This window comes from Macrosteles quadrilineatus, unplaced genomic scaffold (assembly GCF_028750875.1).
Source record: "Macrosteles quadrilineatus isolate MER2022 unplaced genomic scaffold, UCM_ALF_1.0 Scaffold_8__2_contigs__length_117827958, whole genome shotgun sequence".
NCBI classification, from domain to species: Eukaryota; Metazoa; Arthropoda; class Insecta; order Hemiptera; family Cicadellidae; genus Macrosteles; species Macrosteles quadrilineatus.
Window position 1 is genome coordinate 33,737,448 of NW_026542601.1, and position 23,674 is coordinate 33,761,121.

Here is a 23,674-nt window from a genome sequence, read left to right on the forward strand (position 1 = left end):
ATACATATATATTTCTTTTTCTCTTCATTTTCCGTTGTTTTATTTTGCTTTTGTAATTTGTTTTTCAATTTCTTCTTTATCATATTGTCTATCATTTTTGCCCTGTAGCCATTTTTCTCTGCTAAGTATTTAATGGTATTTTTCTCTTTTTTGAAATTTTCTTTATTCAAGGGAATATTAATAAGTCTGTGGATAAGTGAATGGAAAGTAGCGATTTTATGACTCCAAGGATGATTAGAATAGTATGGAATAATGATGTCTGTGGTCGTAGGTTTTCTAAATATGTTAAATGTATGCCTGTTGTTATTTTTTGAGATTGTAATATCTAGAAAATTTATTTGTTCTTTTTGAACCTCTCCTGTAAATTGTATTTTTGGAGATAGGCTATTAATATATTTTAGTAGATTATTAGCTTCATTTTCATTTCCTTTGAATAAACAAATTATATCGTCTACATATCTGTACCAGTATTGGATTTTATCTTTAAATGGGTTACAATCATTCATTATTTTGGTAGTTTCCATTTCTTTCATGAATATATCTGCCATTATTCCAGATAGAGGGGAACCCATTGGTACACCATCTTCTTGCAAATAGAAAGAGGAATTGTAGCTGAAATAGTTTTGTTTCAGTGTCAATTGTGTAAGCTGAATAATATCTTCAATTTCTTTTTTGTTTAATATATTTTTCCCAATTAGTTCTTTTCTTAGAATATTTAATGTTTCCTTTGTTGGGATATTTGTGTACATGTTACAAACATCAAATGAGATCAGTAAAGAGTTCTCTGGAATGTCTATATCTTTTATTCTTTCAATGAAATCATAAGTATTTTTAACATTATACCCATTATCCATATTGATACTATTTTTTATTTTGTTGTCCAAAAATTTTGATAGTTTATAGGAAGGAGCATTTTGAAAATTTACTACAGGTCGGATAGGTATATTAGTTTTGTGCGTTTTTGGTTGTCCTCTTAGTATTGGGGCTTTTGAGTTATTTGATTTTAGCATGTTTTGTTCTAGTTTCGTTAGACTTTTACATTTCATTATTTTACTATTAATTGTTTTTGAATATTCAATGGTTGGATCTTTGGTTAGGACTTTAAATTTGTTATCTTTCAAAAAAGTGTCTACTTTTGTTTCATAATCATTTCTGTTGATTATTACAACAGCATTACTTTTATCCGCTTTTGTTATCATTGAATTATCATCTTTTAATTTATTAGAAATAGATTTGATAAGATGTAAGTCTTTATTGGTTTCTTTTAGTGTATTTGGGTTAGATATATTCTTTTTAGTTTTGTTTAGTTCGTGTGTAAAACTAAATCTGATTGGATCTCTGATTTGCGTATCTGTTTTTCTTATGGCTACCTCCATATCAATTAGATCATTTTCTATGCTTCTGTTCTTATGATCTAAAGAAAGATTACATTTTAATTTTTTATTACTGGTACAGATATGTAGACGATATAATTTGTTTATTCAAAGGAAATGAAAATGAAGCTAATAATCTACTAAAATATATTAATTACATATATATGAATTTAAACGGAGGGTGTTTTTGGCCTCCGGGGACCTCAAAAAACGAAAAAGTAAATCGGTCTCGGGTCTAGGTCTTACCATGAGACCAGTGACGTAGCCAGGGGGAGGTCATGGGGGTCCAGATCCCCCCTTCCGGTCTTAAATATAATATTTTTTTATTAAATTAAATGTAAAATTATATAATGATACTGTATTGACGTTGGGGTTGATTATTTTCAATGCCAAGAGAGGAAACAAAGACCGTTTAACTTTAAGGGCCTATATTTTAAAAATTTTCCCGGATCCCCCTCTTTCACCTGGGGGGTATGGAAACCCACATGGCCCCCCAAACAACAATTTGAAATCCTGGCTACGTCACTGATGAGACCTACGGTAATATCTAATCCCTATATGGGAAATTTGCTAAAAAAGGTTGACGTTAAAAGTAACATAGACTAACCAGTAAGTTTTATCTATGGTAGTATCAAGATCAGGTTTTGTACCATTCCCTAAGGTAAAAGTAGACCTACCATTGCCGTTGAAAACGCACAAAATAAAACCATTTTATCAGGGGCCCATTTCATAATAAACTACAAGTTACAAGTTACAACTTGTAACTTGTAATTTCCATAAAGGCTAGTACTCACTAGGACACCCGGTCGCTTATCAACCGGCGACCTGGTTGACGAGCGACTAAGTTGATGATTGAACGTTTTATTGCTGGGTGGTACACACTAGGATACCTAGCACTTTCAACCAAGCTGGAAATCGATCAAAATTTGGTGGGATAGACAATTTGTTTTGTTCTGGTTCACGCTTAAGCCTATCAAAGTGTGAACCTAAATGACAACACCATGCCCCCGACGAAGAGGAAATAGCTGCCGAAGTTTTGATTATATTTAAAACTTATGAAGTAGAGAAGAAGAAAGAAATTGTTTAGAAGATTTTGGGTTAAAGGGTGGCTTTAACGTAGAAATAGTTACAGCCACAACGGCCCTCCTACGAGCTTTTCGACTTAAAAATCCTCAGGATTTTAAGAACTATTTACATATTTCAGATGACAGTTTCCGTCATACTAAGCAACCAGTGACACCCGTGACACCTCACATAGAAAAAAAAAGGACGTCAGATTGAGATTTTAGCATGGTTTTGTTTCGTCAGTTCATTTTTCGTTGTACTGCGCATGCGCTAGCCGTCTTTAGTTGATCAACTTGGTCGCTGAAGCGTACACACTCTAGGTTTTTGAGAAATCTGATTGCCCGGCGATAAAATGGTTGATCGGAAACCCCCAGGTTTTCGATACATGTCCGAAAACCAAAAAGTTGCCTGGCAACCTACAAATCGCCCTCAACCAAATTGACAGACACGTACACACACGGCGATATTTGTGCAATTTGGTCGCTCGTCAACCAGATCGCCGGTTGATAAGCGACCGGGTGTCCTAGTGAGTACTAGCCTTTAGATTTGCATTGGGCGATCAGCTGATTTACTAATAATATTAGTTTGTACTTTATTATGAAATGGGCCCCAGGAATCACTTTGTTATTCTAGTGATTGTCCATGAAGATATCTCTATATAATGCAGACTGCATATAAATATATTAACCATAGACTGACCAAAACAATTAAGGGGTTTTTATCATAGATAAAACATACTTTTATCTAGTGCTTTAACGGCTTTAGCTCTGGTTAGTCGTTAGTCAATGTCTAATACAAATTTTGTGATAAAGAAATACTCAGGGAACTTCTCAGCTCCATTAAGAAAAACCAACTGACAGTCTTTGGTACTGAGGAGAGAAAAAAATCTGAATATTTTAGTTGTAGACGTAGACGGCAAGCCAACAGCAGGTTGTCGTTGTCGTTATTCGTTCTCCTTGTGTAGTGGTGGTAGTGGGAAGAGTGGGGAGGGTGGACTAAGGAATTCGTTGACTTGCAAGGAATTTTCCATTGTACTGAATTTTCATTCTCATTTATCGTACTTCTCTTACTTTATTAAGTTAATATCAAATATGATGAATGAAGATAGGGATAGAGACGACGAGTCTGTGGGTGATTTCTGGTTAACTAATTGGGAACAACAGTGTATTCAACACCTTGAAAATGAACCTGACTATGAAGGGCAAGTAATAAATGACAGGGATTTAGCAACTCAAAAGGCATGGTGTTGTTTTCAAAATTCAGCAACTGCTATAGCACAGCTTTATAAAGGTGAGTTAACGCGTTTTATGATTTTATTATATTATTAAAAGCTTAAACGTAGGAGGGTACAGTCTCCATTTTGGATTCCATCTATTGATCACCATTTTATTTTTTCGTTTTAGATCGACTGCAAGATGTTCCAACATTATGGGTGCCTTTTCAAACTGCAGCTGGCTCAGTTGCTACTCTTTATAAAGGTAATAGGGTCAATGCTTTATCTTATATTTCTTAATAATTAAATTTGGGTAGTTTTAAAAGATTTTATACATAACCTCTTAGGCTATGTACCATACATAGGCATAGGCATACCATTGTCAATTCCAGCTGAGGTAAAACAGAAGCAAGGATAATATGTTTTTTGTAGGCCTAGGCTTACTCCTTTTTTAAAGTTTGTACCTAGCTATAGTTACTCTTTTAGGCCTAACTTAGTATCATTTAGCCTACACATTCGTAGCCTATATTAGAACTTAGGCTTACTGTGTAGTAGCCTTAGTCACTAAGTAACAAGACTACAAGATCGCGCAACCCATCGTACACTCATCTCCATTCATTCATACTTGGCTTAAAATGCCTACTCTGTATGGTCACCATTTCATTAGAAGTATTAAGTTAACCCTAGGAGTGGCGAGACCGATTTTCAGTAGGTATGTGCTTTGTGGAGTGGCACGCTCATTTTGGTGAATTTGTAAGGGAGTTCTTCAAAAATCTGTATAAAATTAGTATGTAGAGATAAACTATTGAACCGTATATTCATTTTGATCATAATAGTCAGTAATTCAAAAATGGTAATAAAAACCAATTTTAGAAAGGTAGATTTTTAGAAAAAAGTAAAAAAAAAGAAAATTTCTAAATTTTTTAATTTTTATTTCAAAAGCAAACACGTGTCACATGTAACGTAATTTTTTATTGCACAATTCAAAATAAGCATTTTGTTCAGAATTTATTCCTCTACATAGACAAATCATAATATACACAAAATAATTATTTTTATAGATTTACTAGCAATAATACCGTACGGAAAAATTGGAAAACGTAAATTTCTTCAACTACATGTTGATAGATCCACAAATGCCCTCTACTAATAAATCAATATGATAAAACCATACATTTTTTGAAGCCAATAATATTCTATATAAGAATAACTAAATAAGATAAGTAATAGAATATTTGGTTTTCACAAAAGCAAAAATGTAAACAAAACAACTGATCAGCTGTTATAGCCCACAAAACTTCACTAACTTTTATCCTATTTTGGATTACCTACACATGTATAAATATTTATGCAAAATAATGCATAAATATTTCGCCTAATACAAAATAATAAAAACTAAAACGAACATTACACTGTAAAATTAGGGATAAAACCCACACTTCGTCTTTGTTATCGGACAAAAACTCACAACGACGCCGCCATTTTAGTTTAGACGATGACAAGTGTTCTGTTCCTTTAGCTTTAAAAAATCAAAAGCTTCTATTTGTGTGACCAGCCTAACAACATTTAATTCTACTGTCCTTCGTCTACAAGAGTGTATATATAAAACGTTTTTGTACTTTTCACATTGTATATATATGCGATTTAGAAATCAACATTTTATGTCGATCCACCACATGAACAATACATAAAAATAGGCTATTTTACAAAAATTGATCATCAGCTGTTGGGATGAATTATGACATAATACTTTATACAGAATAAAAGATTACTTCATGCTTGTTGCAGTGGTACCACTTGCTTTTGTCAGAGACAAAAATTACGTCTGCTATTTATTTTTGAAATGACTCATCTTTTACGATTGCGCAACAAAACATGGCGTTCGCGAGTTTGCGCGTATTTTTCGTTTAAATGTAACTCATTATAAGATCGATATATTTATGTTATAAGGTTCATTCTTATAATAAAATGAAACTTCGAAATCTTATCTTTCCATTGGTATAAGAGTTATGTCATTTCACCGACTTTAAATGTGCTTAACATGCAACTGAAACAAACGTTACATAAATCGACATATTCTGTCGCCCGCCACTCCAGCGGCACATTTTTAAATCGACATTTTCTTTCGATCTGCCACTCCTAGGGCTAAGTAGGCCTAGCCTATAGCCTGCGAAATTTCATCGGACATAATGTTATTTTGTTTTTTACTTTGTTTAGACTTCCGTATCTGTTGGCACAAACAACCGAATGAAAATATCGATCGATATATCGAATATTCGATAATATCGTTTGGTTAGTTAGGTAAGGTTAACAGATTGGGCTTCGATCCTGAGAAAAGTCAGTAAGTGTAGCTTTTTGATGGTTCAAAACTGGGCCGAGCTGTTCCTGATCATTGGGCTTTAAATAAATTATCCTGACTAATGAAACCGATGATCTTAGTCAGTAACAAAGGTCATCACACACCATTCTACATTCATCCTTCACTCATATTTGGGTAAAATACACACCTAGGTGGCGTCCCCCTCTCAATGATTGATAATTGAATAATAATTGATAACCTAACCAAACGATATATCAAATGGAATAATCTATATTTTCATTCGGTTGTTTGTGCCAACAGATAGGGAACTCTACCCTTTACTTCTTCTTAGCTGTAGGCCTACAGATTTTTCATTCGGCCTGTGTTCATAAATTATTAAGCATTATTCAAGGATGGTTTGTGTGAAGTTTGGTGCAGATCCGTCAAAAGGGCTCCGCCCCAGAGGGTTTTAAGTGGGCCAATGTCAGACTTTTTGAACTACAATGATATAACTAGGCCTAGCTGTTGTGTGGCAACCGTTTTGTAGGTTTGAATTATCACAACATTGTGTATTAGTCAATAAGCATCTAGACTGCCAGTGCAACTCCTAGGAACGGCCGATCGGTAGGATCGTGGATCAGATCGAAAAACCCCCCACCACCGCTCAGTGCCGATGGCGTGACGTCAACCATTACTGCAACGATACTGAACCGAACTGAGTCATGAGCCTTTGTGGTGTAGTGGATAGCGTGTCGGGCTGATAATCTGATGGTGCTGGGTTCGAATCCCACTGGGAGCACTAACTTTTTGTCAACATTTTTTTTTCATATCAGCAAGTTTGGTTGGTTTGGTTAGGTTATGACAGTTTAATTTTATAATTAAAAGATTGTAAAATTGAATTTGAGACATTTTTAATTTTATTTTTAGAACAGAGCTATTTTTCGATTAGTAAACCTTCATTCGAGTTTATCATTATCAGCAAGTTTGGTTAGTTTGGTTAGGTTATGATAGTTTCATTATATTTAATTCAAATTTAATCTACAAATTATACGTTTTGACAGCAACAGTGATACAGATAACAATTTTCCGCGAACAGTTAGATAAGCTATGCTGATGCGCCGGTATGATCTGATCCACGATCCTCCGTTCCTCGGACTTGCACTGGCAGTCTAGACGCTAGTTATTAGTCATGATTTGAAATAGTGCCACAATGTTTCCACAGAGTCCAGCACAGAAAACTTTTTTTACTTTTGAATAAGTCCAAATATATTAAACCCCAATTCCAGCACACCTGTGCACTCAACAACATTTAAATTCTCCAATGTTAAATACATAAAAACCTTGATCAAAGTATTATAAAAAATAAAAGGGATGGCAATGCCTTAATATTTTTATCTTTTGTTCTATACCCACACAATCTAACATAAATCATTAAGTGAATAATAATCGTGCGTGCTATCTCAGGTATTCAAGCCTCTCAATTTGTCATTAACCCACCACATTTCTGTCATTAAAAGAAGGAACTCCAATAATACTAATGTGAAACTTAAATCCACCAAAGGTGTGCAACGTTACCAGACTGACGATTAAAAAAATAACACCAAAATTGATAGAAGCAAAAATTATCGGTGGTAAGTTTAAAGGAGAAGTCTTAATCCCAAGAATAAGCTACTATTGATTTGATCCGAATTACCCTCTGAATTTAAGCAAGTACAATTCCCTTTGTGTCTTGCTTTCGCAATCACCATTACAGTAGACTCCCTCTTATCCGGACACCTTTTAACCGGATATCGTTTAACGGTACAATACTCGGCGGAAATTACATCTTTTTTACAATTTAATTGGTGAATAGTAACCATAGCAACTTGTTGAATGTGTGTATAAAGAGAAACCAAAGAAAGAATATGAAGAACAAACAGAAAGAATAAGCGGTGTTTTACGTCGTCCATTGTTATCTTTATCTTATTTAACGACTTTTGTTATTAACTTTAAGACTAAGTACTATGTTTTTATGCTGTTTTATGAGATATTTAATGTTTTATCGACATTTTTCTGTTCTGAAACAACATGTAGTAGTAGCCTATGCTGACTAGGGTAGCAGTAGCTTACTAGACTTTCTACTGTTTTGTTCTTTACCTGATTTATTGCTGTACAGTGTTTTGTAATTTTTGTTTTGCTTGAGTAAGCTTGATTTTAAACTTACAGTTTTTATTACTAAACCAAGGTTATTACTTAACATATCACGATTGCACAATACAGTAATATTTGAGTATGATGATGTAAAATGCAATTTAATCATCGCATTATAACATTCATTTTAATACAGTATTACGGTAGGCGTTTTATGGGTATGTAATATAAAATGTTTATGTCATGTTGGATTAACCCTGGTTTTCAGTTGGTCTCCCTCCCCCCTATTACCTCGAATAATTGAGGTTCTACTACTTTCGGTTAGTCCGGCCATTTTTTAGTCCCAGTCCGGCCAGTAGTACGGTCCTGAGGTGGCCGAACTAGAGAGAGTCTACTGTATGTTGCGTGTGGTAGGTACGCATAAAAACTTATATATTTATATACACCTGATGAAAAAAGAAAAACCATTGTTTATCCACTGGCTATTAAGTAAAATATTATATTTTTATTTTTGGTATACACTTTTATTATTCATTGTAAAGAACAAATTACCATTTAAAATAATAGTTGTTAAGCGCATCAACGCGCGCCAGGTAACTGCTAGTATTCTATAATGGACTTCAATGTGATAATTTGCATACATCATCAAAATACAATTAGTAGGCTATTGCACAATCATGCTACAGTAATTCTGTGAAGTCATTAACATTGGTTCAGTAATAAAAACTGTAAGATTTAAAATCACAGCTTTCTTAAACTTTTACCCAAACAAACATATTCCCAAACATTGTACTGCAAAATAAAGAACAGAACAATCAAAAGTCTAGTAAGCTACTGCTACTGTCCGGGAGAGTAAAGAAGACCCCTGAGCTCCGGCCTATTCGTAGTTTGAAGGCGTTACGCATGAACGTTTCGCGGGACAATTAGAGCCGTCTTCACGCGGTTTGCCGCGTTCATATTAGGTAACACACCATCGACGTCTACACTTTGTCAACATTTCTGGAACGTTAAATTAACGTTTTGTTTCTATTGTCCATCTAAGTTTCGTCCAGATAGAAAATGTTCCTATTTTGTTCCCTTAGCTATTTCATCCCTCGCAAATACTTAAACCTCCATTTCATAATGTCAGGCCTTTCAATCAAACATTTTCTTTTGGAATCGCATTTCTTCCACTTTCACCCCATATCTTTTAAAAGACGCCGAAGTGCCCGTTTGATCCATTTAAAATTAATCCTTTCTCTCAAAGCAGGTAATAGTTATTTTTCGCTACACTACTGTGAAATGACCTGTTTTCGTTCCATGTTTAATCACCTGCGAAAATCCATAATTACATTATTTACTGAGGCAAAAATAGTGTTTATCTTTTTTAGATTTTGCCGACGTAAACAAACAAATATTTCGTATTGCTTTAACAACTGTTTCAATTTTAAGAAAAGTAACGTTCAAAACACGAGTGAAAGTGGGTTTATACATATTCTCGACCATTTAAAGTGCTCGATAAATCTTGCACTTTAAACATGGTTTCAAATATGTAATGACACACTTTCTACTCTTGTTATATACTATTAATATACTATTACATGTAGGTACTTTTTTTTGTTCGTGTAAAAATCGCGTATTACATCTACGATTACACGCCTATCAAAACTATCTATTTGTCCTTTATGGTGGTCAGCCTTATTGCGTTTTTTCCCGGGTGTACAGAGTTTTTAATCCGGAGTTTGTTTGCCGGGTTTTCTAATTCGTTTAATAGTTTTTTCGGCACGTTCTGTTGTCTTTTCTATTAGCACTAATAACTTCTTGTCCTTACATTCGTTGTCACAACAGTCGATCACCCGTCTAATTAAATCCCTCCTCTCCACTATATGTATAGTAGCACCTCGTTTTCTTAAATCCATAGCTGCAAGGACCGTCCAAAACAAAACAGAACTCAATACGCAAACATAAGAGACTGCACTGAATCAAATGACGTGACCACATGATGATAACCACTTACCAAAACAAAGATATGAGTAATTATGTTTACAACAGTTGTTTACAGCCAGACATCGAGGCGAGGCGCCCAGATGCTTAGCGCCTGCAAATAGTGTGTGATACCCTCCAAACATAGCTGGGTATCGCTCTGGCTCAAGGGACTTCTTTACTCTCACCGACAGTATTATTGACGCTACTACTATTCTTAATGAATGTGTAAATAAAGATTAATTGTCTATTGTCTACTGCTACGCTGTTTTAGGACAGAATATTGTTGATAAAAACGTTAGATGATGCAAAAAAAAGTATAAAATAATAGTAGCTTACTTATTGATGAACAGTTGTAAAATCACGTAAAATACATGTTTGAAAATCACGATAAAGATAACACTGTCACTATTTGTTCAATGATTCAATGTGAATGAACAGAATGTTGGAGTTGAAAGTTTTTTTAACACGTCGTTTGGCTATTTTTTGAAAGCTTTATAAATTTTGTAGCGTTCTAGAACGTTCATCACAGGGCCTTTATCGCATTTATGTAAAATTTCTAATCCTCCATTCGTAACTTTATATGGAATGGTTTTCTTTTTGCAGGTGTTCGGCAATCTTAGAACGCTGTGAATGCAATTTAGGTTTAGGGAGATTTTCGTTAAACCTTTTTCTAAATTAACGGCCTGTTTGCCCTATGTACATACTTGGGCAATCATTGCAGTTTATTTTATAAACATCCGTGTCATCCAAGTTGTTACCAATATTAATACGCCGATTCGTGTTCAAATGACGTTCTATCGCTTGAGGTTTTGAATGCCAGGGTGATATTTTGTTTCCTAAGTTCATTTTTAATATTGAAGTGGAGGACATTGCCGTATTCAATTGATACGAACTTTTGACCGGACTTGTCAGTTTCTTGTTTAACGGTTCTGGATTTCTGTTTACTGATTAGTTTATCTATGATAGTACTTGGATAACCATTTTTCACTGCAATGTATTTAAAAATAAAATATTAATTTTATTTTTTTTATTTTACTGTTTATTCTTATTTTTTGCTTTAAAATCCTCATCCTGGTTAGCAAATAACTATGGGAACAACTGAGTTATATGTGATAAAAATTGGTTTTTCCCATTTTTTACCCTAAAAACATAAAATTTTGCAATATCCTACCCTTCTGAACTATTTTGTAGTCTAAAAGTATGTAATTTAGTACTGTATATGATTATTTCCAGGATTTTCAAATTAGTTCTTGACCTACCAATTGAAAATTTACGTTTCAAAATATTTTACAGATGCCACAGAAGCCATTAAACGACAAGGTGAACTTGGTACACAGTGTGGATACCAACGTAGGAACAAAGAGCTACTCAACTGGGCGCGCAAGAAGCGGAGACACATCCGACGGGAGGAGTTGATATCTTATCTGGCAGGAAAACCACTCCCTCCACGTACAACATGCTCTCATCATGCTCACCACAGGTAGGTCCCTGGGGAATTTCTACATCGGTTCTGTGGTTTCACATTTCATGTTTAATCACGTTTTACCTACAAAGTAATGTAGGAAGTAAGGAACGTTTTTGTCTTGTGCCAATATTCACATGTTGACCGCACACTTTTTGTACAAACGTCTTTGTCAACTCAATTACTATCCGGCAGTCACAGTGGAAGTGTCGTCAGGCTTCCTGTTGTGAGGGTATTAAAGTCAAGAAAAATTGCTGCTGATAGTCCCGCTAGCTGTAAGACAAGGTTTTGGTAGCCAGAATTAAAACCTAAAGGCCTAAACATTTATTGTCAAGTGAGTGAAGTATACATAACAACGTAATAAATTAAAATTCATGTTTCTGGCCCCTCGACTTTACTGTTAAGACAATAATAGTTTTTTACATAGGCCTACCTCCGTCAAATAGTCCAACGATTAATATTGCTCATCAGCTTACATGTTTCGTTGCGAAGACAACATTTTCAAATCTTGCAACTCGTCAAAAACACAATTAAAACACTGACGACACGAACACAAAAAACATTAAAATGGTACAAATACACAATAAACATTTAGATATCCGTATAAATATAATCAGTATTATGATAGCGCTATCTAAATGTTTATTGTGTATTTGTAATGTTTTAATGTTTTTTTGTTTTCGTGTCGTCCGTGTTTTGATTGTGTCTTTGGCAAGTTGCAATATTAGTTGTTGGACTATTTGACGGAGGTATGTAAAAACCTATTATTGTCGTAATAAATAAAATCTATAGCCTATATAAAGATTGTACATTCAGTTTTAAATGGCTGTTGCATATGCCCATGAAGGATTAAAAAAATAAAAGGACTATTTGTTGCAAATGTCACCTTCATTTAATGTGGGTCTAGAAGTCTTGAAGGAAGATCTTGTAGAATGTTGTATGGCTATACTCGTTTCACCTTGTCCCACCACACAGAAATAAGAAACAAAGGATACATTCAATGGTATATTTAAGTAGTGTCTGTGTCTAGTACTCCAGTCACTGGTGTCAAATTCTATTTGTCGTCTCCTTCCGCTCTCCTTTTCCCCCTTGAGACCACGTACATGCTCTCACGCAGTAGGAAGACCCTGTGTGCTACAACTGCTGTATAAATATGCTATGTGGCCATTGCCGTTCTAGAGCTCTTCCTTGTTCGATACTAGTAAATCCCCGCCCCAACATACCAGAGCTATAGACGCTCAAATTCAATTGTACATTTAAGTGGTGTCTAGTACCAGTCAATGGTGTCAAATTCTATTTGTCGTCCCCTTCCGCTCTCCTTTTCCCCCTTGACATCACGTACTTGCACTCACGCAGTAAGAAGACTGTGCTACAACTGCTGTACAAATATGCTATGTGGTCATTGCCGTTCTAGAGCTCTTCCTTGTTCGATACTAGTAAATCCCTGCCCCAACATACCAGAGCTATAGGCGCATAGTTGTCCCATAAACTTGTTTCTTCTGTATCTTACTTCTCTGTGGTCCCACCAAGAAGATATTTCCAATAGAACAAATTTCAGAGTCCAATTTTCACACCCACATTTTAGACAATGATATTGAGTTTGAACATTTGGATGTACTGTATTATAACAATAAGAAAGAAAACAAAAAAAATTATATGAAAAGAAAAAATCAATTAACAAACAATTGATGCTACAAATATGACTAGTTAGGGTGAGGAAGCAATGCTCATCATGATAATCAATGTTTACATTTTTACTCTATTTTTGGCCATTTGGGGTTTGTAGAATAGACTCTTTCTTTCTCTCTTTCTATCACATCAAATGGTCTATCTTTGATTGAACAATCGCCAAACTAAACGTCCAACATTTTGTTTTTGCAAGGCAATAGCCAACCTCACACAAGCTCCATCCATCATTCAAGTTCTCCTACCATCACTCAAATTTGAGATGTTCACTAACCAACCAAACGTCCATATCTTGCTTCAAGTGTCACTCCCTTCGTCCCCAAAATGAAGAGTTGGTTAGCAGCACAGCACTTCACGTGTTACTGAGCGACTGAGGTCACAGAAAGCAAAATTCTTAGACAAAGGAATTTCAAAACACTTCTGCTACAATGATAAGTGCCTCAATTTTTTCTTACAAAGTTGAAAAAGTAGTATTTTATTTGCTCTAAATGTATAATTCAAACAATGGACTGTTAGAAATGTTAAACATCCAAATATTCAGGTGTGTTGGCTTATATGTTCATTTCTTCATATTACTTCATATTTAGAAAAACAAACTATAAAAGGTATAATATTACCTGAGTACTGCCAGAGTGATCCTGTTTGTTCCTTACGGATAACGCGTTTCGAAGACTAAGTCTTCATCATCAGATCTTGTACAAGAACATTAAAACACTGTCACTTCGAAAAGGTCGTCAAGAGTTTACATACAAAACACGGGGAAACATATTATGTACAAACGTGGATGTTTTACGAATAAAAACGAGTAGGCCTACCGACAAAAACTTACAATGTCCGACCGCACAGTTACAGGTGAAGGTCATGACTCTGACCTTCTCCATGGACCTTCATGTCATGACCTTCACCTGTAACTGTGCGGTCGGACATTGTAAGTTTTTGTCGGTAGGCCTACTCGTTTTTATTCGTAAAACATCCACGTTTGTACATAATATGTTTCCGTGTTTTGTATGTAAACTCTTGACGACCTTTTCGAAGTGACAGTGTTTTAATGTTCTTGTACAAGATCTGATGATGAAGACTTAGTCTTAGAAACGCGTTATCCGTAAGGAACAAACAGGATCACTCTGGCAGTACTCAGGTAATTTTATACCTTTTATAGTTTGTTCTGTGATCCAGAGACAAAACAACTCAAAATATGAAGTTAGAAAAACATCTGTTTGTTTTGTGATATTGCTTACCTAGAGTTTGTTCAAGTGTTGGGGTTGTGGTTATATATTCTGGGTGTCCAGCCAACCAGGAAAACCGGGAATTGTATGTAAATTGTGATGACCAGTAAAAAATCTGAATTTACTTGAATTTTGTAAGGAACTGAGAAATAAAATTTTTTAATTTGCCGAAAAAGCCACAGATGTCGCCGCAATCATAAGATGTGAACACAGAAGTGATCGCGATTGTAAGAAATGATCCTGGCCGTGTCCACGATCGCAAGAGATTTTCAGGGCTGTTGCCGCAATCACTAGAATTAATCAGGGCCATCACGGCGATCGTAAGAAATAATCATGGCCGCCGTCGCAGAAGCAAGAAATCATCATCATTTTTGCCGTGATTGCAAGATGATTACAGATGTGGCCTTGATCACGAAAAATAGTTGATGGGTGTTGAAATAATTGCTGGAGATAATCGCAAAGTTAGCAGCAAGTCAAAAGTTATGATCACCAATGTAAATGCGATCGCAGGAAATCATAAAGGAATTCACTACAATCGCTTGAGTGAGCATCATGTTGTTATTCTAACATTAACAGTTGATAACCTTTTGATGCGGGGGGTGAGCTGGTCTAGTAGTAGAGCGCGGGGATTTGGAGCCCGAACCTTTTGATGCGGGGGGTGAGCTGGTCTAGTGGTAGAGCGCGGGGATTTGGAGCCCGATGTCCCGAGTCTAAATCCCATCAATCCCCAATGTATTTTTTTTATTGATGTGATAATGCTGCGACCCTATAGGACTAGCCTGAAGTAATGTGCAAAACAGTTCCGGGCTTGAACCTAGCCGTCCTTATGTGAAGGTATTTAATAATCTTAAAAAATCTCTAGGCCTAGGCCCAGTTTTGTTCAGAGAAAAGGGGGTGGGTTGGTCCTCGATTTTCTGTAGATCGTCCACTGGCCAACAAGGAATTCCAATAACAGGAAATGTTTGGGGTTAATTGAATTATTCTCAAGGACCACTAGGGAGCTTCACTCATTCAGACTCACTTACTGATTACTTAAGACTAGACAATTTGACGTGTCAAATAGTAAGTGTTTGGCGTGAGCGTGTGAAGTTAGGTTAGATTTTAAAGAAATGGCTAATGTTTGGTTTAAACAAGGTAGGAAATGTAAATATAGCGAAAGCACAACAATTAAACTCAGAATACAATATTTAACAAGAGCCTCCAAAAGAAAAGGTCCTTAAAACAACATAGGCTAGTGTTTAAGTTAATTTTAAATCACTTTGTCATTAGACACAGGAGAATCTTAACATATTACATCTCAGAACTATATAGCATAGACGACAACACAACTCAACGCTACTTATAAGAACATTACAAATAGCATAATAAACCGATAAGAAAAAGCTAAATGAAATGAAATACGTTTATTTATCCAAATATTATTACAGAAAGATACAGATAAATAAAAACAGAGAGCAAGAATAACTACAGTAGTACAACTATAATTGTTAAATGAATCTGCCATACTTATGGGATAGGCCTACATGGGCAGGTGCCTGTGCGTAGGCCTGGTTGTTATCAGTCTGCGAAATTTTAAGGGCAAAAACTGAATATGGGAGATTTTTTTTTCTTAATTATTTAAAAGAAAACTGAAATGCGGTTGAGAATGTCGGCGACGACAACCAAAGCCAGTTCAATCAAAAAAAGACATTAGGAAGACATTAGGAGGGTGAGGGGGTCTAAGGGTCAAGGATTTTTAGTCAGAGTCAAGTATGGTTTGGTCTAATCAAAGTCTCGGCCTCTTCTTTGGTAATGGAGTGCAGTAAAACAAGAATATAATTTCTGTAATGAGGGTAAAATGACTTGTTGAATATCATATTTTTGAATTAAATTTCTACAGAGGATCTGAGAAACATAAAAGCAGTTGGTAGTTAGAACAAATATTAGGGATCAGATTGTGGAGATTAGATTGTCCGATAATAGAATTTAAATCCAGGCCTAATTGAGAGGTTGGGTTCTGCTTAGCGAGTACGTCGAATCAGGTCCTTTCACAACACTACTTGGCTGGACTAGCCGGGGTTCCAGTGTGGTTGACTACCGGAGGCTAGCAGGCAGGCCTAGTCTTGGATGAGTCACCATGTCTGGTCCAGTAGGCAAGGACATTTCTCCAGCCATCATTACCCCGTACATATCCCTAGAAAAGGGCCACATGAATAGTAACATTCTTATACTTAATGAAACATAACAGCTATAAACTCAGTTTTGTTGATAGTCAATAAATCACAACGGTAGCAAGGTTACAAAAGTTCATCTTCACTAAGTATCTAGCACCAAATGTGCATAAGCATACTTGGTACCTTATTACTAGGTACCAACCTAACTTTAAACAGTTCACTTGATGACAAGTTTTAGTCTATGTTTTGTGTAAGCTAACTAGAAGGACAAGTCTTAAGATTTCATGTCAGTCGTTGACTGTCCAAATAACAATTTTAATTCAACAACAGGTTTTGTAGTGCAGCAAAAGTTCAGTCTTTCGATATCACAAGAGTTATAAGGCACTAGAGTTTTGAACGGTACGAATGCCCGTCCAAACTGGCCTAACCTAACCTACCAAAATGTGTTCACAGTAAGTTCTTTGTGCACTAGGAATATACATATGAATAGCACCTACTGCATTATATACAACTAGCTGTACCTGCGGGCTTTGCCCCGTTTAACTTCTTAATTTTCAAGATGAGCTCGTTCGCATGGCTCAATCACGTCCTGGTTGAAGTGCTTTCGCTACGCTCACTCACCTTTAGGTTGGAGCTCGTTCGCTACACTCACTCACCTTTTGGTTGCAAATTAGCTGTTGTCATAAATTAAAAAATAATAATAGTGCTGCACCCTGTTGGCAATTCTTGTAACTTTAAAGCTATTGAACATCATAGAACAGAACCAACTTGTTTAATTGAAACAGCTGATAAGATTCATTAATTCCTTTTAAATATGAAAAATCATAAGGTTAACATGGGAAACTCCAGAGCCACTGGGGCGGAGCCCGAGAGTCCGATCAGAATAAAAACAACTTAGTTTTCCTATTTAATGCCTAAAGAATCGGTGTACCAAATTTCAGCCTCCTAGGTAAATGGGAAGTGGGAGAATTAGTGATGAGTGAGTGAGTGAGTGTGTCAGTGAGGGCTTTGCCTTTTATATATTTAGAAGAAGATTCTTTAAAGTAAATCATAAAAACATTTGACAATATGATCATACTTACAACATAGACCCAGCCAAGAAACAAACATTTTACACATAGGCTGTAAACACTTTCAAAAATAACACAGAATAATCCATAGGCCCTATATCTAAACTATTTTACTGACTTTGTAGGCTACTTTACCAAATTTAACATAACTGAACTAATGCCCATCTCAAGTTAAGGCCAAAAAAACAGTTAAAGCGTCTTTAGCCTAGGCTTAAAGACAAAATTACAAACAATAGGCTTGTGACCAAACACGCGTATAAATCCCCAGAATGAACAGGACCACCGTACTTTTAGTCAGGTTAATTATTAACAGCAAGAACAGGTTTTTACAGAAAGTTCTGCATTGTATTTAAACTTGTGCTTTTGGTTTGTCACTACATTTTTTTACTAGAATTTCATATTTTAAATCCCTGACTTTTACTAATATCTGGGGTTAAATTTTTTGGCACCAGTCTCCAATTAAATGGTATTTTTTCTAGTTTATATTCTTAGTTGTATTTGTTTGGTATGGTTTAGTCATCTAAACCTTTTTATCTTTAAAATGTTTAAAAAAAATATTGTTGTTTTTGTTGTCTTGGACAGTGCTGCGGCTAGCATGGACAATATCCTACACATGTTGTAACCGTATGTTTGTGTCGTAGGATGTCTCCTCTGCCTAGACTGGTAGTCAGCAGTCACTCTGGCAACTCTCATCAAGGCATGGTGCAGGACAGTGCTGCGGCTAGCATGGACAATATCCTACACATGTTGTAACCGTATGTTTGTGTCGTAGGATGTCTCCTCTGCCTAGACTGGTAGTCAGCAGTCACTCTGGCAACTCTCATCAAGGCATGGTGCAGGACAGTGCTGCAGCTAGCATGGACGAGAACCTACACATGTTCCGCGAGGCCTTGGCCATCTCAGGTACCGAACAGTTTTGATGTAAGAAAAAGATTGTTTTAAATTTTTTCAACAAAAAAAATGAGTGCCCAATTTTCAATGCAACCATAAAGTAGGGTTTTCATGGCTTCCAGTACACACAGTTAGGCTAAAGGGCGTTAAACAAATTCTTGAAATATAAGGAAACACAATTTTTTTCAAATTCAGTTGTGCTAAAAATAATGTCAGAAACAACTTAAATTAATGATGATTAGTGACATATTTTGCCTTTTTGTATTATTTCACCTGTTTTGGAACCCTCCTGACTATTATTACAAAGTAACGGTATTTGTTGTGTCATTGCGTAAACATGTCTGTGATGTACAATGAGTCTTGATCTACAATGAGTCTGTTTATAGGTGGTGGTTCACGCAGACAACGAGCCGCTGAGCTGAGCGCCTTTGTCGCTGGAGAGTTTGCCCGACACTGTCAAGCTGTCAAGCGGCCAATGCCTTCGCCTCCACCTCACGACGTCAACATGGACAGTCCCACACATCCCAAGAGGCCCCGGTTTATGTAGCCGTAAGTAATCTTTTTACAGCTGCTGGATATCGCCAAACTCCCGGGACAGGTTGTGATATTTTTGTTGGGTTCCGGCCTCGCCAACAGGGTGTCGCCAGTTCTCTCGGTAAGCTTAAACCACATGATGAAATACCAGTCTGGTCTGTATCAGGACAAGATTTAGGCTATTGTCCTGTATATAATTTGACTACAGCAAAAAATTAAGTAAGGATTCTTTCTTAAACAGTGGCACAACCGACCCTTCAAAATTATCCGGAGAAGATTCCTCAATGCTATAGTAAGATTTCCCACCACTTGACCTTGACTTGATTCCCACCACTGACTTTTGGTCTTCCTACTGGTCTCCTTCCTTCAGATCTCCCCTGTGTACCTTTTTTTAACAAGCTCTCCTCATTTCTTCTCAAGATATGGCCAACCCATCTCAACCTTCTGCTTTTGGCCTCTCCTACACTATCGGGGTCTCGGAATGATTCTCTTACCTCTTTGTTGTGGTGGGCTCTCCATACTCCATCTTTACACACTGGACCATATATAGCTCATAGAACTTTAATCTCAAATGTTATAATCTTCTTTTCCGTGTTTTTTGCTCAGGATCCAATTTTCCCCTCCATATAAGAGTGCAGGTCTAATTATTGTTTTATTGTAGATTCTAATTTTTGTTTTCTTAATTTTGCTAATCCAACTAATTTATTTCCCAACAATGAATAGGATTTTTGTAGTATTATAGCATTTTATTAATCAATATGTATAAGAAATGTATATCCCAAGTTGAAAAAATAAAACACTTTATAGTTTATACTGAACAGAAAATATCATAAGAGAAGACTGAGTTGGAGGATAAGATGCCAAAAGAATTTCTGGTCCAAGGTTCATTCCAAGCGTTCCCAATCATTTCCGATGTTTCTTTCTTGAGAAGTTTATATTTTCACAGTTGGTGAAGGAGATAGCTGATTGAAGAACTGGGCGAAAGGAAATGAATTTCGCTCATATTATTTGAGTACAATTATTTAGTCAGACTACAGTATTTATTTTTATTAAGTTAGACGATTTATTTTTATTAACTTGTTGATACACAGCTACGGATAGGAAGGGAACTAATACTGACACACCAGCCCAAACAATCCTAACATATATACTACAGTTCACTACTATAGTAACCTCTTCATAATAAATTGGCATAATGTGTTACAAACTATTGTCACAATCTTCGAGGTTTAATTTTGAGCTGTTTCGTAACAATCTACAACTAAGTGAATATTTGTCTTGCACAGTTGTCAAGTGCTGTGTTGGCCGAAGCACAGTTAGTACAAGAAGCATTGGTATTTTATGAGCCTTAAACAATATGAAACACCACAATATTTTGGTGAGTTGGTGGTTCAGTTGATAGCACAGAGGACTATGAAACCAACACAGTAATAACTACGCCATCTTACTCTTTTAGTGTTGTGACAAAACGACCATTTCTAACATGATAACCGTTTGTTTCAGTCAACCGTTCTGAGTCCACCTTCCCATGCCTGTATATACCGACCTCTCGCTACAAAGGCGTCTACATAGTAAGGCGTTTCGCTAGCTGTACATTCTCCGTCTCGCTATATAGTAAGGCATCACGCTAGCTGTACAGACGTACGTACTTCCGATTGTTAATGTTCATATTGTAAATAGGCCGCGTGTTTCTTAAACATAAACGAGTGTAACTTAATTTCTGTAGGAAAAGATTGTAAGTTCGGTTTGACTGGATAGTTTGCACGTAGACTGTTGTGATTATCGATTTTATTTAACATTTATTTATCGATTATTGACTTATTTATATACTGATATTGATTTATTTTTATCATCGATTCTATTTATTCCCTGCACACTACGAATCCGCACAATAATTTATCTTAGGAGTTTTCCCCAATACTCATTATACCTAAAATGTTTGCCATCTGTTTTGCCAATTCAAATTGAATTTGTTTATTTAGCGTTTAGAACGTTTTGTTCATGTTAAACATGACTTGGTCTCTTTTTTTAAGTTTTCTCCTCGTGATGAGTTTATGCCGTGTGATTTATAATCAACAATAAAGGTATTTTCCTTTTTCTAAGATCTTACCAAAGTATGAGATATGGCTATATTCTCAAGTTTCAGATTTAGGATTTGGTTTCGTTAGAGTTACAAGCTGTTTCCCGTTTATTACCAATTGACTGAGTGGCTTATATAATGTTTTTTTTTCTTATAAATGATCGGCTGCGTCTGGTACTAATTTATGGGATGTCAAATGCAGTAGCCTATCTAACAGTACGTGGTATTAGCCCGTGAATATTATAGATTATTAGCAACACACTAATTTTACCCAACAGTTATATTTAAAATCCACAATTGATGTTTTTTCCTTAATTTAGCACCAACAAACTTATCTACAAAATATATTTTACATTACAAGGCTCTAAACACTTGACAATTAGGGTAGTTAAATGATGCTTTAACCAGTTGTGTTTCGTTGGAATATACATTTTAATGGAACTGAAAAAGCTCTATTCTCAGTTTTTAATTCTTTTTCATGTTATCTTACCAAAGTTTGAAACTGTTTTATACTAATGCTATTATGCATTTATAATTTAATTTTGGTTCAGTTATTCCCAAACTTAAAAGTAGTTTGGTACATTGAGGAAATGTTTAGGACAATTGAGAAAAGAATTGTGGTTTGATCCTGATATCCTGATATACCGTAAAGTGATAAAAAAAAATATCTCTCATCTTTTACTTGCTGAAACTGATGAATAAATTTTACATGTGGCTCTCTATTTTTACAAGTTAAATTGTTAAAAGTTTCAATATCAATAAACGCGCAACTCATCTTTGATTACAAAAATATTGTGTTTGTTTATACTTATGATCATTAAATATTTTTAATGCGTTTGTAAAGTTACCAAACAAAGGTTTTATTTATTTTAGCAAGGAATGGAGCTATTGGATTTTTAAGTCAAAGATTTTTTCTTCTATTGTTATTACATTAATTTATTTAGGAAAAATATTAATATACATTACCATGAATCATCAAGATAATGTTCACAATTATTGAGCATATTTTCTTGTTTCATGTAGGCTAAACCGGTTCGTTCCAGGAACGAGTCTTTCGCACGTTTTTGAATGAGCTAGACTTAAAACTTTATTTTAATTTATTATTTGAATACATAATTCTAGTTTTATTTTGACGGCGCTCAATAATGTACATAATATTTAATATATTGTATCTACTATAGTTTCTTTACTGTAATAAGAATATAGAACCATCATAGACTTGAAATTGTATTTTCTTCTTTGGTTGTTATTTACAGTTTAGTCGTTATGTTTTCATTGCTTATAATGTTTTTTCCTTCTAATTAAATTGTATATGTTAATTATCAACTTGAGTCTTTAATGTTATCCCTTACCCATACTCTTTATGCTGTATTATTTAGGTTCCTTGCCTTTTTCTGGAGATACTAAAAAATCACATGAATTTGTTTAAACAAACATACAGTAATATTTTGCGGAAGAAATTTTGTTTATAGATATTTACAGATAACCTTTAAACAAAAGTTTGCATATTATTAATCATGTTGCATTAACTCTTGTTTTCTGTATTACAACAGGGTGTCTAGTAGTCGGGAAAATCGGGAAAGTCGGGAATTAGTATTGAATTTCAAAATGGTCTTGAAAGTCGGGATTTAGTCTTAAATTTGATTTCAAAGTCGGGAATTTTCATGATTTTGCCGCGATCGTCGTCTTGCGTTTACGTAACCGCAAAAGCCAAGGATGATGTCTACACGGCCTCGGGAAATGTTCACGATTTTGCCGCGATATTGGACGACGACGATGACGTATCCGTGATCGCGGTAGACGACGATGACGTTTCCGTGACCGCGGTAGACGACGATGACGTTTCCGTGACCGCGGTAGACGACGATGACGTTTCCGTGACCGCGGGAGATGACGATGATGTCTACACGGCCACGGGAAATGTTCATGATTTTGCCGTGATCGCGGACGATGACGATAACATTTCCGTGCCCGCGGGAGATGACGGTGATGTCTAAACAGCCGCGGGAAATGTTCACGATTTTGCCGTGATCGCAGACGACAACGATGACGTTTTCGTGACCGCGGGAGATGACGATGACGTTTCCGTGACCGCGGGAGACGACGATGCCGCGGAACATCTGACGTTTCTCAGACAGCGGGAGACGACGATGATGTCATTGATGTCTACACGGCCGCGGGAAATGTTCATGATTTTGCCGTGATCGCGGACGATGACGATAACGTTTCCGTGACCGCAGGAGATGACGGTGACGTTTCCGTGACCGCGGGAGACGACGATGATGTCTACACGGCCGCGGGAAATGTTCATGATTTTGCCGCGATCGCGGACGACGACGATCACGTTTCCGTGAACGAGGGAGATGACGATGATGTTTCCGTGACCGCGGGAGACGACGATGATATCTGCTCGGCCGCGGGAGATGACGATGACGTTTCCGTGACCGCGGGAGACGACGATGACGATTCCGTGACCGCGGGAAATGTTCATGAGTTTGTCGCGATCGCGGACGACGACGATGACGTT

At 36.1% G+C, this 23,674-nt stretch overlaps 1 protein-coding gene across 1 annotated transcript; it reads left to right on the top strand.

The window, feature by feature from the left end:
* The first annotated feature begins 3,409 nt into the window (after positions 1-3,409).
* Positions 3,410-22,473, top strand: LOC129001410 (HUWE1-associated protein modifying stress responses-like). Its single transcript, XM_054428667.1, has 6 exons — positions 3,410-3,728; positions 3,842-3,916; positions 11,339-11,525; positions 18,284-18,545; positions 18,920-19,082; positions 20,571-22,473. Exons 1-4 carry the CDS (start codon positions 3,530-3,532, stop codon positions 18,393-18,395), a joined length of 573 nt encoding a protein of 190 aa, XP_054284642.1. The 5' UTR covers positions 3,410-3,529; the 3' UTR covers positions 18,396-18,545; positions 18,920-19,082; positions 20,571-22,473.
* The last annotated feature ends 1,201 nt before the right edge of the window (positions 22,474-23,674 follow it).

Excerpts from the sequence above, each read along its gene's own strand:
- LOC129001410 (XM_054428667.1), top strand. The coding sequence starts at position 3,530 with ATGATGAATGAAGATAGGGATAGAGACGACGAGTCTGTGGGTGATTTC. Across the intron at positions 3,917-11,338 it reads AGTTGCTACTCTTTATAAAG|ATGCCACAGAAGCCATTAAA; the intron begins GTAATAGGGTCA and ends AATATTTTACAG. Across the intron at positions 11,526-18,283 it reads TCTCATCATGCTCACCACAG|GATGTCTCCTCTGCCTAGAC; the intron begins GTAGGTCCCTGG and ends TTTGTGTCGTAG.